This window comes from Chinchilla lanigera, unplaced genomic scaffold (assembly GCF_000276665.1).
Source record: "Chinchilla lanigera isolate Chin_1 unplaced genomic scaffold, ChiLan1.0 scaffold00042, whole genome shotgun sequence".
In the NCBI taxonomy this organism is placed as follows: domain Eukaryota; kingdom Metazoa; phylum Chordata; class Mammalia; order Rodentia; family Chinchillidae; genus Chinchilla; species Chinchilla lanigera.
This window is the reverse complement of record NW_004955443.1, coordinates 756,570-776,437: the sequence shown is the minus strand read 5'-3', so window position 1 is coordinate 776,437 and position 19,868 is coordinate 756,570. Positions and strand designations below refer to the sequence as shown.

At 37.1% G+C, this 19,868-nt stretch overlaps 1 protein-coding gene across 3 annotated transcripts in view; it reads right to left on the bottom strand.

The window, feature by feature from the left end:
- Positions 1 to 19,868, bottom strand: part of Corin (corin, serine peptidase) — a 248,946-nt gene that overhangs the window by 194,163 nt on the left and 34,915 nt on the right. For 2 of the 3 annotated variants that reach the window (XM_013518122.1, XM_013518121.1), the window contains 3 exons: positions 19,431 to 19,576; positions 17,100 to 17,244; positions 2,227 to 2,427 (listed from right to left, as the gene is read on the bottom strand). In XM_013518122.1, coding sequence (XP_013373576.1) covers positions 2,227 to 2,427; positions 17,100 to 17,220 — 322 coding nt within the window. In that variant the 5' untranslated portion in view covers positions 17,221 to 17,244; positions 19,431 to 19,576. The remainder of the gene's footprint in view (positions 1 to 2,226; positions 2,428 to 17,099; positions 17,245 to 19,430; positions 19,577 to 19,868) is intronic. The other variant, XM_005391890.2, reaches the window with a different exon arrangement.

Genomic DNA, 19,868 nt, shown 5'->3' with positions numbered 1-19,868 from the left:
AGAAATTGAAAATATCTTAATTAGAGAATCATAACAAGGGAATGGAGAGATAAAAACAAATTCTTTGCTATAAGGTAATACAGAAATAAAAAATACATTACACAATACTTTTAAAAAATTGTTTAAATAAATATCAAGTGACAAAAGTATGACCAGGCATCACTAATAAAAGTAGTAAATGACAGAACAAAATTTTTGATATACTTATTTATTCATTCAACTAAATTTTTATCAAGTACTATACAACAATAAAAACAGACTACTTCTACTCTTCTGGAGCTTAAAATTTATTCAGTAACACTCTGGCCACCCCAAAGAAAGTAATAAAATTATGTAAAGAAGTAATAAAATTATGTAAATGAAATACTTGAAAGAGCACTGACCAGATAATCTCAAGATGTGAAATCCAATTCCATGTCTACCAATTACTAAGCAAGTGATAACTGTATGTGTCAACTCAGTTTCATATCTTGAACAATGGTATGATATTACCTGTCCTGAGAATTTCATCAGTTAACTATAAGAATCACAAAGAAAATATTCAAACATGTCCTGAAAATGATCAAAAGCTCTATTATCACAGGCTAGTGCTATTAATAAAATCTATGAAAAGTTATCAAATTCCTTGCAATAAGTTAATATGGACAAGTGTACTGAGTCTATGCAGACAGACACAAAAGTCAATGCTAAATATTCAATACATATTCTCAAGCAGGACTCCAGCCTCAGAAAGAAAAAAATGAGCCAACCAGACTTCTATCAAACTTCCAAACTGAGCAACAACCGCCCTATATTTCTTTATGCTTCAGGATATGTTTGTTGACCCTATTTGAATCTTTACAAATGATGGAACTTTGAAACTACAGACAAATCCACTCGGTAGAAGAAAATAACAATTGTAATTGTAACCACACGAACATGGCTGTTTTTATTTAAATTATTTCTGCACTTCTGATGGAAAACACTGTCCTTACAAAAAATGAAAAGCTTAATACATGACTAAAATATAAAACCTCAAAATTAAACTCATGAGGAAAATGAATTTAATTTGGCCTAATTCTGGTTTGCAACATTACTGTCAGATAATGAACCGCTCTCCCTATGAATCACTGGTGAACACTAAGCATCAGAGATAGTTAATACATATAAGTGCTCAGTGACACCATGAACCCAGACAGTCTGTCTTTTAGGGGCTGGAGGAGTAGAATAATCCTGCTTTTCCTCAAACACTAGCAAACATATACTATGATAGCTAAAGGGAAATTTAATCCTTCCTTCTGGACTTGGAATAAGAATATATACTCTGTCCCAGACCTAAATGTGATATCACAGTGCACACTTCAAGAACAAGAAAGGAAAGAAAATAACCACGGATGGACGGGCTTTGTGTAATTTCCAAATCATACAACCTTATCATCTTGACAAATGGCAAACAAGAGGCAAAACAACTGTGGGAAAAGGTCTCAGTTTTTATCCATTTTTTATGTTTGGATCAGAGCCGAAGTTCCTTGGCACTTTCTACATAAACCCACTCCCACCAAGGAGTCTAGAAGTTGAGTGATTTTACTCAAGATCTGAGGGCAGAGTCACATTCCAGACTCTGATGTCTGCCACCATATCGCCTTCTCTCACCCACAGGAAATTTTCTCCCAGCTCTTTCTCTGTTGTAAATAACAACTTCTTCCATTTGTCCTCATGTTTTGCACATGCCATTTTTCTCAAGGTATGATTTTCAGTCATCAACATTTCAAATAAGTTTCACAGACAATGAAAGAGGGAGAAAAGGGAAATAAGATACAAAGAGCACATCAATCCCTCAAAAGCAAATAGGGAAATGGACCCATTCAACCACTTCCCATCCATTATGTAACGGGGAACTTTCCAGCAAGGAACAACAATATCAGTAACTTAGCTTACTAACTTCATCATCTCAAAATAAATAACTTTAGAACATTAGCACAGACTTTCATATTAGACAAGCAGCGTAGTTTTTATATTGCAGAATGTTGAAGGCTTGGGCACATTCTCATTGCTTGGCCGGTCTCTATCTGGATGGCAGAGCTGCGGGCACTTCATGGGTAAGGTTAGGGCCCAGGGCTAGGTTTCCCGGGTGAGTGGAGTTCTGCATATTGTAAGGTGTTTAGAGCATTGGTTGCAGCAATTAAAAACCTACCTGTGGGTTCAACAGACATTAAAGGCCACTCTCACTCAGCACCTCAGACTTACTTGCATTCCTGTGTCGTTGGTCCTCCGGGAGAGGAGCTTCCATATTCCAAGTTGGATGGTGCGAAGTAGGTCGTGCAGTAGGTGTAATTGTACTCTCGTTATAAACTGTATTTATAAGAATAATATCAAGCACTTGGACTTCACCATCAGTTACCAAAGGTTCACTTCCATTTGATGTTAAATAGGTTGTTTTTAATGTCCCTGGGAGGGGGCAGAAAAAAAACATTTTAAAACATTACGAGAGCTGGGCATGGTATCACACATTTGTAATTCCAGCACTTGGGAGGCTGAGGCAAGGGGATCCTAAGTTCAAGACCAGCCTGAGCTAAAAGATACATTAAGAAACCACTAGAGTCACATTCCTGTGTGTCATTCCACAGAGGCAAACACAAAGAGCAAACACAAATGGCCACTACAACTCCTCCATTCACAAGGACAGCCAGGAGAATTCCTCTGCTCCCACAAATCACATGGCCCTATGAAAAAAACTATAACTTTCTTGAGAACTTCAGGTTTAGAGACAGAATATCCCACCTAGATTTACTTGTCCCCCAAAAATTTTAGACAATTTTACCTCACTTGGGACTCAGCTTTAAAAAAAAAAGTGCAAACCTTACAGTGTTTCCTTCCCACTTGCTCAGTTTCTTCTTTTCATCATGCCTGTGTACTCCTGGGACCTAGGACACAGTTTCTTAATTTCACCCATCACTGTAGTGCATGGGACCCAGCGTGCATGCTCCACTCTCTATAGCGTACCTGCCACCGAAGGAAAGAAGGTGCTTGCTCTCAGCTTGTGTCCCCCAGAGCTCACACTACCTTCAGGGAACTACACAGAACATATAAATGAAAATAATAGAGCTCAGATATTCACCAAGATTTAAATCATAGAACCAAAACACACAAAATAAGAGAAAAAAGGAAATTATTTTCATATGTAACCAGAGGCTAGAAAATAAAATTACATGAAATAAAAATTTGTCATTAAACTGTTATCAGCTGGTTACTTAATCAGTGTATCCATCTAAGCAGGCAAAACAAAGAATCAAACCTAAAAATATTTAGAGTCACCTAGCTTTCTCTTTAAGTAGAAACTTTAAAACTTTCAAAGAAATAGTGTATTTTTAACCCAGTCAAAATAGGCAACAGATGGAGTTTCCATGTAGCTGAGCATATCGACAAAAATAAATGACTGTGATATTGATCCATCCTTAGAAGGACCAAAGGGGGATATCTTTCTCTAAAAACATTTACAGTGAATGTTCTAACTGACTCTCACTTTTCTAAAGAGACCCGTGAGCCGTTAAAAAGAAATATAAATAAAATGTTTAACATCAGTCTATGGAAAAAATTTCTCTATATGTGTTTGACACTTGGAAAACATTAACTCCAAATCAAAATAGAAAAGCAGCTGCTTTCTAGCTAACTAAGGTCAACAATTTCATTCGCTAGTGGATTCTAAATAAAATACTGCAGCACGAAAGTTAAATCCTGACTAAGTGATGCAGGTAATACACTCTTCAAACTCTATAAGTATCAGATGCACTAGGTAAAGTGAAGAAATCATTCAATTTTCATTTTCAAAAATTTTGAATGTGATCATTATTAAATAAAATATAGTTCATTCACATAGAAAAATGTATGAATTCATTACATATAATTCATTTTCATCTGTTTCTTAGTTGCCCTCTCCCTTGGTTATTGTAGCACAGATTTCTCACATGATATTTCTCTAATGTGGCTGTAACGAATATATAAGCCCATTAAGTTGATTGAGTTATCATTGCTAAACTTAACAATCAGCCTCCATCTAGGTCAACAATTCCTTGCATTTTTACCCCAGAGTAATTCTCTTTAAGTGAGTCCTCATCTGAAACATTTCAACAGTTGTTCTTAGCATTCTGTTTGTAGTAACTAGCCTTATTTATAATCTCGCCTTTATCTTTTTTAACCTAAACACAGGTGTAAAAGTGGGAATAGCATGTGTTTACCCTAAGAAGCCCTTTGAAATACTGGCTTTTTAGACACACTGACTTGCATGACTTTCTTAAAAAGCAGAAGTAGCTCCCTTGCTCTAAAACACTATCAAAGTAATTTAGCAAATATAGAGAAAGATAATATATAATAGTTCTTATAGCTAATGTTCCCAAAGTATGGGAAAGGGAGGAAGGAAACTGGTGGAAAGACAGGAGAAAGAAGAAGTCTAACGGACATATTTTTAAAGGTTTGAACTCAATGGAAAATTTGTTTTCAAGCATCTCTGGAAATGGACTAACAGCCAACACAGTTAGTCATCTAGTATGCACTCTTGAAATGCACAAAAATAAGAGCTCAGGAAGACTAAATCTTATTAGTCTGCACAATGGTGAGCTATGTGAGATGCTGAAAGGTATTAGCCCAGAGTCAAATGTTCATTCTTCTAATGTTACACCATCATTTTCTTCATTCCTGTTTTTATGAAGCAGTGGTTAAAAGTATAAGTCCACTAGCCTAACCACATGAGCTTCAGTCCCTTACTAGTCCTCAAACATTGTACAAACTCTAAACTGCCGTGAAGTAAGGAAAATAAAAGAACTTCCCTCGTGAGGTAGTTGTTGGGGATCAAACTAGCCAACACCTATATAAACCTTTGGAAAAGCTCTTAGCACACAATTATTTCTTTAAATAGCTATTGTCACTACCCAATGATGATAACAATAGTAAAAGTGTCTTCCTCAAGCTGTTGAGGTACAGTATTTCTAAATAAACAGCAACTTCCTTCTCATAAGTGTATCTCAGCATCACAAAATGGTTAATTTTAAAAAGTGAATTTCATTGCTTCTCAGCCTTGTGGCTAAGATGAAGTGTAAAAAGTGAATCATTTAATTCACTATTTGGAGTAAAAAATCTGTTTTTTTTTTTTTTCATATTAAAGTTATTGGTAGAAGGTCAACTGTATCAAGATTATATGGCTCCAAAGTATTTTGGATCTATAAAAGAACAATTTAATAATGTTTAAGAAATAATCTATAATTCTAGTAGCCAAACTTTAATGATACCTTATAATGAATATTGGGCAGTATAATAGGCAGAATAATGTTCTTCAAGAAAAATCCATGTATTTATTCCCAGAACCTGGGAATATGCTACTTTACATGCTTTGCACACAACACAGAGGTTGTAGATATAATTACATTAAGAATCTCCATATGGGGAAATTATCTCAAATTATTCAGGTGAGTCCAATGTAAGCTCAAGAGTTTTTATACACAGAAGAGAAAACTAAAAAAGTAAGTGTCAGAGTCATGAAATCTGAGAAAGACTCAAAGGGACATGGCTTGTTTTGAAGATGAAAACAGGCCATAAGCCAAGGAATGTGCAAAACCTTCAGATGCTAGAAAAGGCAAGGAAATGGATTGTCACCCAGAACCTCCAGGATGAACACCTTAATCTTCATCTTGTGAGACCTAATTTGGATTAGCAATTTTAATAACTCTTAAGACAATAAATTTGTGCTTTAATCTACCAAGTTTTGCGGGACACAGCAGTAGGAAACTAGTACATGTTACTAAATGCCTGCACTATAAGCATCAACTGAGTTAACTGTTCGACAAATCTATGAAATGAGTGACATAATTAGCCCCCTTTCACAGTTTTAAAGAGAAGGCAACTGAAGCCTTAAGGTCAATTAACTTACCCATTAATTTGATTAGGACGTGACAGACAGATATACATACTCCGATGCACTTCATCTCTTGACACAGAAAACAGTTCTTCTAAAAATCAACCATTACATGCTTGCAGAATTTATCTCGCTATGATGTGATTTTAAAGTTAATTTCTTATCTTTGTGTTGTAGCCATGTGTAACACATTTACTTTGCATTTTTTATGCGCCAGAAGCTTCATACTTACTCTGCTGAAAACACAAAATTTAGTAAAATGTTCTTACCATCAAGATGTTTATACATTAGTTGAGGGAGGCAGGCATGTAATGCAAAAAATATAAACCATGTCGTGACTGCTTTGAGAATGATATGCATAGGACAGGCTTGTGACAAGGAGGTAGAGTAGTAGTTGCCATTCCATTTGAAAAAAATCAGGACAGCTCTCTTAGGGGCATGAATACTTCTTGCGAATTTAAAAGAGGTTCACATATTTGGTAGTTTGAGCAAAGTATTTGTGGGCAAAGGAGTCTGATAATAGCGAGTGTAACTCTGCTAGGAAGATCAAAGAGCAAAAGTTATAGAAAAGTGTAGGACCAAGTCATTAAAAATGGGCAGCACGTGGGGGATGGTAAGAGAAAGGGCTGGCAAGCAGGTGGAAGCCAGATGTGAATGATAAGTCCCGTTAGAGTTTTGGAACTTAGCTTGTTGTGCGGAAGAACTTTTGAAGAGTCAAGTGAGGTGGAGTTTCATTAGAATAATCACAGTGGCAGCCATCAAGGTGATGTTTGAAATGGGTCAAGCCAGATAATGAAAGACTATTGTGAGAAAAGAGTGAGGCCTTGCCCCAGGCAAAAACAATAAGAACAAAAAGGCCCTGGGAGAGCTCTTCCAGACAAAAATCACAAAGATAGGAGGCAAAGGGTCAAAGGACTCCAAGATATCTGGTTTGAAAGACTATAAGCAAAGGGGCTCCCCTCTGTGGTACGTGCTCCTCGTTAGTGCTGTTCATCACAGATTGCACTTCTTCCCTCCCATCTGGCCCACGCACAGGGAGGGGCTGCACTCCCTGGCCTTTTGGGGCAGGCCTTGCAACAAGTTCAAGGTCATAAACTGACAAGGATTGCTTCTAGAGAGGGGGGCACTTATTTTACTGCTGATACAGAGCTCCCATAACTCTGACATAATAGCCACAAAGATGCAGCAGGTCCATTAACGTGGTCTCCAAAGGGCCTCAATGAACACAGCCTCTACCCTCTCTCAAAGGGCACACAGCATGCATTAGAAATTAACCTTTGCATGTTTTAAGCCACTAATATTGGGGGATTGTTTGTTGTTATTGTTACACAGCAGAGTTGAGCCCAACTGATACAACAGACAATGGGGAACGAAGAATAGATTTGCAGGAGCTTATTTTTGTAGCTATTGTTATGCACATATTGAATATAAAATGCCGTGAAACTTATAAGGGGAAAAAGCCTGAGTCTAGAACAATCAAATGCCAGACTCCCAAACTGGCCCCTTCCTTGTGTTCCCAGAGCACACACTGCTTACGTGGGGCACACGGACACCGGGTGGGATTATCTTTCTTCAGCAGGTCTCTGTCTCAGGTACTCGAGTCCTAGCATCAGAGCTGGTCCCAAAAATTATTGGTTGACTCTATGAGTGATGAATGAAAGGATGGAAATGGATAGAGAAAGGTATTAGAGCAAAGTGAGAAGACAGTTTCAGAAGACTCCCTGACAGGCAGTGGAAAGGTAGAGAAAGATGAGCTTCAGGAAACTAAGAGTGGCCAGAGAGACAGAAGGGACTCCAGAAGCGACCAAGAGAAGACCAATTTGCAGGGTCTTCTGCGGGGAGAAGTCAACACCAAGAAGATGAAGTCCGGATGGCACAGCTGAGTGGAAGGAAGCACTGCCAGTGCCAACTAATAGTCAAGAGGAGTGGATGGGAACAAACAGAGAGCAGTGCTCCTTGTTTCAAAGTCTTGTTCAAATACATCAGAATTTCAAATGTGAGACACTGGATAGAGAGCACTTTGGCAGCTTTGGTAAGGAAAAATGTAGCTGCACGGAAAGAAGAGAAAGAGGGCACGGCCAGATTGCAGGGCACTGAGAACAGAGAGGCGCATGGTTGCAGACCTGGAGAGGGCCTGGGGCCCTGGGTCCTGAGCTTCTCCCAACCTCACAGGTGACTCAGATGTCGTTGCCCATGGACCATGCTTTGTGTGCAAGGTTTTTGAACACTATTTTGAAAAGCCTAAATGTAATACGGAACTTCAGGATTGAGAGGCTTAAGGGAAAAAAAAAAAAATTCTCATGTTTGAGAACACTATTGATGAATTTGCACCAGAAAGCCATACTTATGAAAAGAATTTAAGGTTTTAAATAAGTGACAAGCAGACAGAATCTTACTTTTGGGAGGCTGAGTACATAAGGACCTGGAGGGCTCTCTGTGTTAAAGTTATATTCAAAACACAAGAGTACATGTTAAGAAATTAAGATTCTTATAATTCCAAATTCTTGTAAAAGCCACAAGCTGCTATGATATTTGCTAAGAGAAAAGAAAAGTATTTAAATTTCGTGATCTCCAGCTCATGTAGCATTTTTGGAAAGGAAAATCATTTTTGAAGAGAAATATTTCTTTTGAGTTCAAGAAAAATGAACTTTTTTCTATACTCTCTACCATTAAAATACTTCTTTTTTCTTCATTACAAAAATAAAAAAATTAATAAACCACATGCACATCTCTCATAGCATTAAAAAAAATTAGAAAAGCAACCTTAGGCCATTTTTTATTATTTTAAAGAGAAAAGAACAGGAACAAAATGACAAAAACAAAGACAAAAGCAAAACAACACAAAAACTATAAAAACACTCCAGAATTTCAAAACAAGATGACAGGAAATCAACAGTGGTACCTATTGTTATCTTCAAAGTAGTTGTTCAGATTACCAGATATAGGTATGTAAGATTGATCAATTAAACATTAACTATTCCTTTCAAGAAGCCAACAGAAATTAGTAGTACAATTATTTTAGCTATCTTCTGTGTGCATGTGTGTGTGTGTGTGTGTGTGTGTGTGTGTGTATCCCTTCTTTCTTTTATGAGCAGTGGATAAGAAAAATGTGGTATTTTTATACAATGGAATATTACTCAGCTATAAAGAAAGATAAACTCTAGGTTTTTTTGGTAAATGGATGCAACTCAAGACCATACTCATAAGTGAAATAAATCAGAACCACATGTGTAAACACTGTGTTGTCTCCATAGTGTAAGAACCTGAAAGAGTAAATAAAACTGAAAGGTACAACAGCTATTGTGAAAGGGAAAGAAATTGCTCAATAAGAAAGAACCTTAGGCCATTTTTATAAACTCATGGCAAAAAAAAAAAAAAAAAAAAAAAAAACTATTATACTTCATTCTATTTTATATTATTTTACTTATTTTTTGCAGTACTAAGGATTGAACCTAGGGGCTTCACACTGACCTAGCTTTCCCAGCCCTCTTTCCTAAGTAACTGAGTTCGCCTAGGCTGGGCTCAATCTTGAAATCTTCCTGCTTCAGCCTCCCAGAATGTTAGTAGTACAGGCATGCACCACTACACTTGGCTACGAAAATTTATTTTAGATGCAGATGAGTGAATGAGCCTTTAAAATCGTCTTTAACAGACTGAACAAGAAAAAGGAGCATTCTAATGAGACTGTTGGACCATTAAATTGAAATGAACAATAATTTGAAGAACTCAGTTCAGACCCATGCATTTATAGGACACCCTGCCACATACTCAACCCAGATGCCAGGGACACTTCTTAAAAATCCCAAACAACCAATAAATCATTGCCAAGACGAACATCAAAAGCTTTATTCTCTACTTTTTCTTCTAGGAGTTTTCTAGCCTTAGTTTTAGTCTTCAATCCATTTTAATTTAAATTTTATATACGAGAGTTTGACTTCGTTAGTCTGCACGTAGACATCCAGTTTTCCCCAACACCTGCTTGTTCAAGAAAGTATCCCACTCCATTGTGCATTTTTGGCATTGTTCTTGAAGATCAGATGAGCAGGTATTCCTGGGCCTTCTACTCTGTTCCTTTGGTCTACATGTCCATTGTTCTTGTTTCCGTTGTGTGCGGCCTGCTGCGATTCCATATGAATTTTAAGATTGTTTTATGTATTATTCTGAAAAATGCCACCAGGATTTGGCTAGATACTACATTGAATGTGCAGGCCATTTTTGGTAGTGTGGACATTTTAACAATATTAATTTGCCCAACCAAGGAGCTCAGAACATATCCCTCTTTATTTGCACCTGCTGTAATTTCTTTCACTAGTATTTGGTAGTTTTCTGTGCACAAGTCTCCCACCTCTTTGGTTAAGTTTATTCCTAATTATTTTATTTTTACTTAATAATGATATCTTATTAATAATGATTTCTTCAGTATGACACCAAAAGCATAGGCAGTAAAGGCAAAATAGAAAAGTGGGACTGCATCAGACTAGAAAGTTTATACACAACAAAGGAAAAAACAAAATGAAAAGGTAATGGAAAAATATTTCCAAATTATATATCTGATAAAGGATTAATATGAAAAATATATAATGACAACTCAATAGCAATAAAATCACCCAATTTTTAAAAAATGAGCAAATGATGAAGTGACATTTTTCCAAAGGAGACATAGAAATGGACACCAATGGACAAAAGGAAAGTGCTCAACATTGCTACTTAGCTAGGAAATGTAATTCAAAGCCGCAATGAGCTACTTCTCCATACCTGTTAGGACGGCTACTAATAACAACAAAGATTGCAAATAAAAGATTATGGAGAAAACTTGAATGACTTGAGTGCTGACTTGATGATGCAACATGATGCCAAGTTTTACGTGACTTTTATATTTAGCCCCGAGACTTGTAGTCAGATCCTAACTTATTGCTTAAAAGAACTAAAGCTGTAACAGTTTGTACCGCCAGTGGTAAGAGTTTGTACTGACCCTGTAAGAGTCCGTTTGCACCATGGAGTACTTAGCAGGGATGGAAATGACACCTGCCCTAAATTTTATGTGTCGGTATATTATAATAATATATGTCTGACTTGACTGCTTACTTGAATGCTGTTGATGGCAATGAAAACTGGTACAGTCGCTATGGAAAATGGGATAGAGGTTTTTCAAACAATTGATAATAGATTATCAATACCCTTATGATCCACCAATTTCACATTAGGGTATGTATATCCAAAGGAATTAGAATCGGATTGTCCTATCTGTATTTCATGTTCATTAGAGCTTTATTCACAATAGCCAAGAAGTAGAAGGTACTTAAATGTTCATCAGTATATGAATGGATAAAGAAGGGGTGTTGTATATATATATATATATATACAAACGCACAACATAACATCATTCAACCTTAAAAGAAATAAAGGAACCCTGACATGTGTGACATGTGAAATAAAGAAACCCTGAGATTTGATAAACCTGGAGGACTTTATGCTAGGTGACATAACCAGACTGTAGACACCAAATACTACATAATCCTACTCTCAGGAGGAATCTGAAATAGTCAGACTCACAGAAGCAGAGATTAGAAGGGTAGCTGCCAGGGTCTGAGAAGAGGGACACAGATGCACGTAGAGAGCCCTCGATGGTGCGCGTGGTGAGCGCTGCACTGACTGAACACTCAATAGATATTTGTTTTAAAAGAGCAGCATCGACATATAATTACAACTTTCTTGTAAGTATTCCTGTTTACCTCCAACTAATTTTATTTTAAATGTTGCATGATAATTTACATTTATACTAGTTGTATTTTTAAAATTTACATATTTATTATAATATACCAACACATAAAATTTAGGGCAGGTGTCAATTCCATCCCTGCTAAGTACTCCATGGTGCAAACGGACTCTTACAGGGTCAGTACAAACTCTTACCACTGGCGGTACAAACTGTTACAGCTTTAGTTCTTTTAAGCAATAAGTTAGGATCTGACTACAAGTCTCAGGGCTAAATATAAAAGTCACGTAAAACTTGGCATCATACTGCACATCCAAGTCAGTTGTCTTCCTCCCTAGCTGCTTTAAGAGCAGTTAGAATGTATTGGCTATGGGAGGATAGAGTTATAGATTATAGGATCATGGGATTACTATGACAATTCAGATTTTGTAAAATAATTATCTGAAAATAACTATTCATAAGCAAATACAAATAAATTATTCACCTTCATAATGAACTTTATAATTTACAAAAAACTTTCATGAATCATGCTGCACTTGATTTTCATAACAACTCTTTGAAGTGAAAAATGACAGTTTCTCATCTCACAGAGAAGGTAAAATATGTTAAGTCAAATGGCCAGTAAGTGAAAAACTAAGATGGAAACCTAGACCTTCTAATCCAAAATTACATGTTCCTCCTTCTGTATCATACGGCTCATTGCTGTTATACTATCGCCAAAGAAATCAAATCCCAGGTGTAAATGGACATTCTTACTTTGCAGTTTCTCTTTCAACTTCTTCAAGACCTGAATGCTTCTTCTGAAGTCTAAATTTTTGTAGCCAAATTATAAATTGAAAAACAACTCAAGTCCCTGCCAAGCTCAGAAATATGCAGCTAAACTACACCTCTGCAGCCCCGGTAGGTTCGGGTGAGTGTGACATGCTACGGCTTTCTCCTAAGGCCTGCTGCTCAGTGAGTCCTTCCAGGCGCTCACCCCTCATCTTCAGAAAGCTCTTCACCACACTGACGTTATGCAGCAGAGAACCCAAAACAGGCGAACCAGAGACACACTGCAGTCTGTGTGTGTTAACAGGAGGCTTTTTTCTTTCCCTAATCAATAATCCTCTCATTATTATCTCTTTGCTCCTTCAAGCTAGAGCGCCCGCTATTATTTGTACACAATCAGCATCACAGGATTCCTTCAGGGCCCCCACAGGCCCAGGAATAACTACAAAACTTTGGGAGACAACAGAGTTATGAATTTCAGCTGAACAGAACATTTTTAAAAGTAAGCAGAATTTAATGAGGTTTTTTAAACAAAGACATAAAACAGTTGTATTGCTCACTGCAACAATGAACATCTCAGCTGTAAAACAGGAAATGTTTACTTGGGCAGATTTACTTCAGTGTGGCTATGTTAAATCACTGGAGCAGAACTCATAAAAAGAATGCCTTTGAAAACATAAGGGGACACTTGTACTTTCTAAACTTTTGCCACATATAAACAAAATAGCATGGAAGATTGCTTGCAAATTAGTAGTCTTCCTAGTCCCATACACAAGCAATATAAAAATCCATTCTTGGTATACACCCAAGAGAAATGAAAATGTAATTCCACATAGAAAACTTATACATGAGCTTCATAGACAGATAATGAATAATTCATGATAAGCAGAAAAACAAGACAACCGAAATGTCCATCAATTGAGGAATAGATAAACAGTGTTACATCTATACAATGGAATATTATTCAGACATCAAAAAGAAGGAAATACTGATACACACTATAACTTGGATGAACCTTAAGAACATTATCCTAAGTAAAAGAAGCCAGTCACAAAAGATCACAGATGGTCATACAAAATGTCTAACATAGGGCAATCTATAGAGATAGAAAATAGTTTATGGTTATTTAAAGCTGGGGTCAGGAGACGGGAAGAAAGGCAGTGGTAGCTAAAGGGTGCAGGATTTCTTTCTGAGCTGATGAAAATGTTCTAAAACTGACTGCGGTAATGATTACACCTGTTGGTAAATACATACTAGAAGTCACTCAATCACATACTTTAAGTGGTGGAATTGTATAGTATAAAAATTAAATCTCAATAAAGCAGTAAAAATTGTTCTTTAAAATTTAACAAGTAAAAATAACCAACTTAAACCATTGTTTTAATACCATTGCCCCCTCTGCTCTCAGTCTCAGAAGCTGCTAAGCACTGAGGCACTTAAGAATGTGTTTTAAGTTCATATCTGCATGAGCTCTTGAGAATGAAAGGAAATACTCCTGGTGTTTGTCAAACAGCGGTCTGTGTTCCACGAGAAGCTGAACTTTTCAAAATGAAGCTGCTATCAGTCGGATCTTTCCAGAGACGGTTAACTACAAACTCTGACCAAGGCACAGAACAAGCAACTGGTGAGAGGCACTGAGAGCAAAGACAGGCGCGGCGGCTCAGGCAGTTCATCCGTCCTGGGCCTCTTGGTCACTCTCTGACCTCTGTGTCTCACCTTCCCTGACATCCATGAACCCCAGATTCCCCAGCCTTTTCCTTCTTCTCTGACCGTTCTTCCTGTTTCTCCTGCTGCCCCTTCTTTCTGTGTCTACCATTACACCCTCGCATCCTCCATTGCTTTGCTAGCTCTTACTCAGTACATTTTGTCTTTACAGTTTAATGACTCCTGCTGCTTCTGCTTCCACTGAGACCCCCATATCTGTAATTGCAGTCGGAGCTCCCGTCTCAGCTTCTCTTTGGGTGTCTCTAGCTCCAGACCCGTAACAGTGGCCTGGGAGTTAAATTCTGAGATGACACCTAAACCAAGTAACACCTATCACCTCAGTTTCTCTTTAAATTCCCTTCGGAAGGCAACATGTCGGAGTTCCTGTCCTGGCCCAGTCTGCACTGTTGAACTGTTCAAGACAAATGCATTTTCAGCATGTTGCACAGACCTCTAACTCTACAAACCAAAACTCCATGTGCCCTCCCTCGGCCCGCACCACACTCTGCCACTTTACTTTCCACACTCAGAGATGCCACCAGAATCACCTGGCTACTGAAGCCCAAAATCCAGGACTCAGCATTGATTTTTTTCTCCTCTTCCTCACCAAAATCCATCAATATGATTCCTGTTGATTTGATGCCTTATTTCAAACTTGCATCACTTTTCACTTAGCCAGCATAGCAAACTTGTCTCCCTACTTTTCTTTCTTTTTGACTCCAATTCCGTATAGTATGTAGTTCTATTGCTTTTTGCACATACAAATATGGTCAGATTTCTCCTCTCTTGGAAAGATCTTCCAGTGGTAACTCACCTCCCATAGCAGCGATTTTTCAATCATTTTTTGTACAAATAAGTACAGTCCTCCCTCCATATTCACAGATTCAACCAACCACAAATGGAAAGTATTGAGAGCAAAAACCATTTCATCTATACTGAACATGTACTGACTTTCTTTTTGTTATTCCCTAGGTATTATAACAACTATTTACACACTGTTTACATTGCATTAAGCATTATAAGGAATCTAGAGATTATTTTGAGAGAATGTGCATAGTTTATATGCAAATACTATATCATTTTATTTCAGAGACTTAAGCATCTGTGGACTTTGGTATCCAAAGGAAGTCTTAGAACCCATCTCCCGTGTACATGGAGGGAGAACTGTATTATTTTCAAAATATCATGCAAAATTCTAATATCCACAATAAATAGGAATCATATTTTATTACGATCAACTTACTTTGTAAGTTTTAAATGTATAGAAACCAATAAATGAGAATATAATAGGTAGTTACAATAAAATAAAAAATTCAAAATCATTAGCAATGGAATTAGATCATCACTTTGTCATTTATTTATCTTACTGATTGCATGCATCTAAAGAATCCTGATTCATATCACTAGGTAGCCACCAATGGTAATTATTGTTTCTTCCCCACAGTTGTTTTAATCTTAGACTCTTGTTAATTTAAAAGAGACTGTAAGATGCATATACAAGTAAATTAACCTGTCATGCATGTTACATGGTTGCTGATTTCTGCCTGATGAAACTTTGGTATATAATATTTAGAGTGTGTCTTTAAAATCTGTTTTTAAAAATGAAAGTTAAAGCAAACATTGGTCAATCCTGAGCTTCCTCTTCAAAACCTTGGTTTCATGGGATCGAATTTGAAAACCAGTCACAGATGGATGCTAAAGCCCAAACCTCTTACTATGATGTGCAAGACCTCAAGTTATTTGGACTTTATCAATAAGCCACGCATTCCTACAAATGCTGAATTTTTACCCAGTTCCCTAAGCCCATCTCCTTCTGTCATGTAGTTTTGCTTTGTGCTTATTTCTCCTGCCAAATGTAACCCTGAACTACTGCCTTCTAACAATATGTCTGTCAGCTTAGTAACAAAAATTAAAGTCCTAACCTCTAGTAAAGGCTTATCTGACTTCCCCCAAAGCACCTTTATATAATTCTATCTTCATTATGTATCATCCTGTATGATAATCATTTTTTCCTCTCAACCATAAGACCGAAGGACTAGTTTTTATTATTACATTTATTAACACATTTGTTGTACAAAATAATGAGTTTTACTGTAAAATCTATTTCCATGCATGCATATATTGTGTTTTGATCATATCCACCTTCCTTTCTGCCCTCTTACCTATCTCTCACTTTCTTCTACCCAGTTCCCTTCCCCGTCACTAACAGATACCCTTCTTTTAAGTGATCTTTTTTAAATTCCCATGTTTAAAAGTAAACATGTGATACTTATCTTTCTGTGCCTGGCTTATTTCATTTAACATGTCCTATAAATTACATGATTTCATTCTTCTTTATGGGTGAATAATGCTCCATTGTGTGTGTGTGTATGAGTGTGTGTTATTTTCTTTATCCATTCATCTGTCGATGGGCACGTAGGCTGATTCCATAACTTGGCTATTGTGAACAGTGCTGCAGTAAACAAGTATGCAGTATCTCTTTTGATGCTGACCTCATTTCCTTTGGCTAGATACCAGGAGTGATATTTCTAGATTACATGGCAGTACTATTTTGACCTTTTTGAAGAACTTCCATACTGTGTTCCATGATAGCTGCACTAATTTACATTTTCACCAGAAATGTATAAGGGTTCATTTTTCCCCACATCCTTACCAACATTTATTATTTTTTTTCTGGTAATAACCATTCTGACTGAGATAAGAAGAATGTCTTTGTGGTTTTTATTGGTATTTTCCTGATGGCTAAAGATATTTAGCATTTTTCACATATTTATTGGCCATTCAAACAAGAAGGACTAAGCTAACTCTTCTTGAGTTTGCATGGACTTTCAAAGTGCCTCAATATTAATAACAGTCTCCAGAAGAGTGATTACAATGGCTGAAATGTCATATTTGCCTAAGACAGCCCCACAGCTAATTCTCTTATTATCTGACATTTTAATTTAACTCGAGTAAGTAGTAATCACCATTATAAACCATGCTAATTTTAATTTTGATTTCATGTTCTTAAATAATGATATTACCCACCAACAAAAGAGAGCAAGATCACCAGGAGAACAACCAGAGCACAGATGCACGGAATCAGCACCAGCAAAAGGAAGCGGAGAAGGTTAACAGTCGCCAGCTTTTGAGAGCAGCCATCACCCATGTTATTATCATCAGCTCCCAAGACCTAAAGGAAGAGAAGAAAATGAAACATGGTTTTAATATTACAGAGCAATGCAATGCATGGTATGAATTCTAGACTACAGTTATCCATTCAGAGTGGCAACATTCCTGAGACATTTTACTGCATGTACTTAAGGGTGTGAAATAAGAATAGTCACAAATCACACTAACAAACAAACCAACAGATCTACTTTTGAAACATTTTTCGATAGTAAACAAACTTCTAATGGTATTTCAGCCTGATTTTTTAGCTTATTTATTGGTTTTGTATTATTCCAAAGAGCTATTAATCACCATGGTGAGAACTTACCCTGAACCAGAGCTGTAAGCGAAGACTGGCCCATATAGAAATAAAATATTGGTGAGTAGGTAAAGAATGGACATTAACCACCCGTCATTCTTATTTGTCTCATTAGTCCTAACCCAAATTGGCATGAATCTGGACACAATACGTTTTCAGTCATTAATAATTCAGCAAGATTAACTGTTACTGACCATATACTTAGTGACAAACTGGACAGTGGACATTGTCTGTTTGCCAGTTAAACATTAACATCTCTGAGGACATGCTCAGAAGTGCACACTGTCCCTGAGCCCCTCCACTGTGAGTGGACCATGAGGCAACACAGGATTGTTCAGATAAATTTACTGTTGTCAAACGCTTTAAATGTGTTTAGTTCAATCCTTTGCCAGAAACAATGTCTGGGAATTTATTTATTAAAAACATCTAGCAAAGGCCAGTGACTTTTTTCAGCAAAGCCTGAGATCATACCAAAAGTGTTTTGAGTCACTGTACAGTACTCCTTTGGTCCCCTTAGTGAAAACATTTCCCATGATTCTTTCTTAAACTTCTGACTCTGCACTTTTCCTTCTGTTTTAGAGCTTGAACTATAACCTCCATGCAAGTATCTTCAAACTTCTCTTGAGTCCTGCTCTTTCTTTCAAGTTATACCATATTTTTCCAGTGTCTTATGGTTAGCAGATCCTTTTCTCAATATATCTAAAGCCAAAGCAAATCTTCCCTTTCCATACCTCCAAATTAGTTCTCTCCTGACCTCTATGCTGTATTCACAGACACTCCACTATTCCAGAGACTCTCCACTGCATCATCAGCCAATGCTATCCTTTACAAGGTTTTGGTAGTTCTTCCTCTGAGGTAAATATCTACCTTTGAAATAATGGATGACCTTTGATACTAGGCCTTATCATAATCAAGGATGTGTTCTGACAATATAAGCACTTCCTAACAAGTCTGTGATCATTTCCCACAGAAATGAAAGGCAGCTTTGATGGGTTCTTCCAAGTTACAAGACACAGGTGACCCTCCCATTCTGCTTTATTTTACCTCCATCAGAATCAACTCTTGTTCAGTAAAACATATTGTATGTTGCATCCATTACGTGCAATGTATGAAATAACATCTTCTGTAATTTTAAGACTTCTCCACAAAAAAATTACTTCAAAGAATGTATGGTGTTTATTTGCATGAGATTTATTTTCCTATTTTCATGTATTTACTGACCCATTTCCTCTGTACCAGAGGTTTATTTATTTTTTTATTTTAAAAATAAAAGGAGGAAAACATTAACAGACAGACAACCTTTTACAAAATAGCAAAAGAACAGTACAGACAATACAGAGTTACAAACAAAGTGGTACCAGAGGTTTAGGCAACCAGCTAATGTGAGATCATTCATAGTTAATTTACAAGCGACCTTCAGGAAGATGTGGCCCTGGAACAGTATGATATGGGATAGCACACTGACTACAGCACCAGCGCTGATGGGAGGTACTCTTTCAGGCTTGTAGATAACATGTGTTGGTGAAAACAGAGACAATTATGGGTCTATAGGCCAACAGAGAATGTGGCAGAATCAATTTCATTTGCTCAGCTTCATTCACTCAACAACTGAATGCTTAATAATTATAATAAATATAGTAATGGACATAACAGTGATTTCAAACCAATTATTCCTTTAAGCTCACAGTCTTAACAGAGAAACAAGATGTGAGCATAAATAACTATATTTCAAGGTAGCAAATGATAGACACCACAAGACTCATAGCTAAAGCGCTACAGGAATTCAAAAGAAGAATATGATTTCCTGCTGACTGATCAGACAAGACACCATAGAGAGAGAAACACTTGAACCAGCCATAATTCTGAGAAAAGCACCCCTGACAAAGTACCTTTGTTTAAAATATATCCAGAGGGGTAAGGAATATGAACTTCCTTGCATTCCTACATAATAGAAGAAATTTCTTCATTACAGTGCTCCCAGAAGAATCGTGGGGATAACTTTCCTGGGTGCCAGTGGTTCTTGCTACCTGGAATCCTGTGACAAAGCACATTCCATTTAGCATCCATAAAACAAGAGTCAGCGGAGAAAGTGCTAGAGCCTCACATGAATAGCTCATGTACATTGAAAAGTACTTCATCTCCAGAAACCACACTCACGGTTAGTCCAAATATTTTCTCCAAGGACTAGGAAACTGGCTGTTTTTTAAGGGAGAAAAGGAAGAAATACTCAGAAGAAATTCAGTATTTCAGCACTCTCTCCTTAATTGCAAAGCTTTCTTCTTGCACTCATAACCACTGGGGACTGTTGCGGCAAACGCTGCTTTATT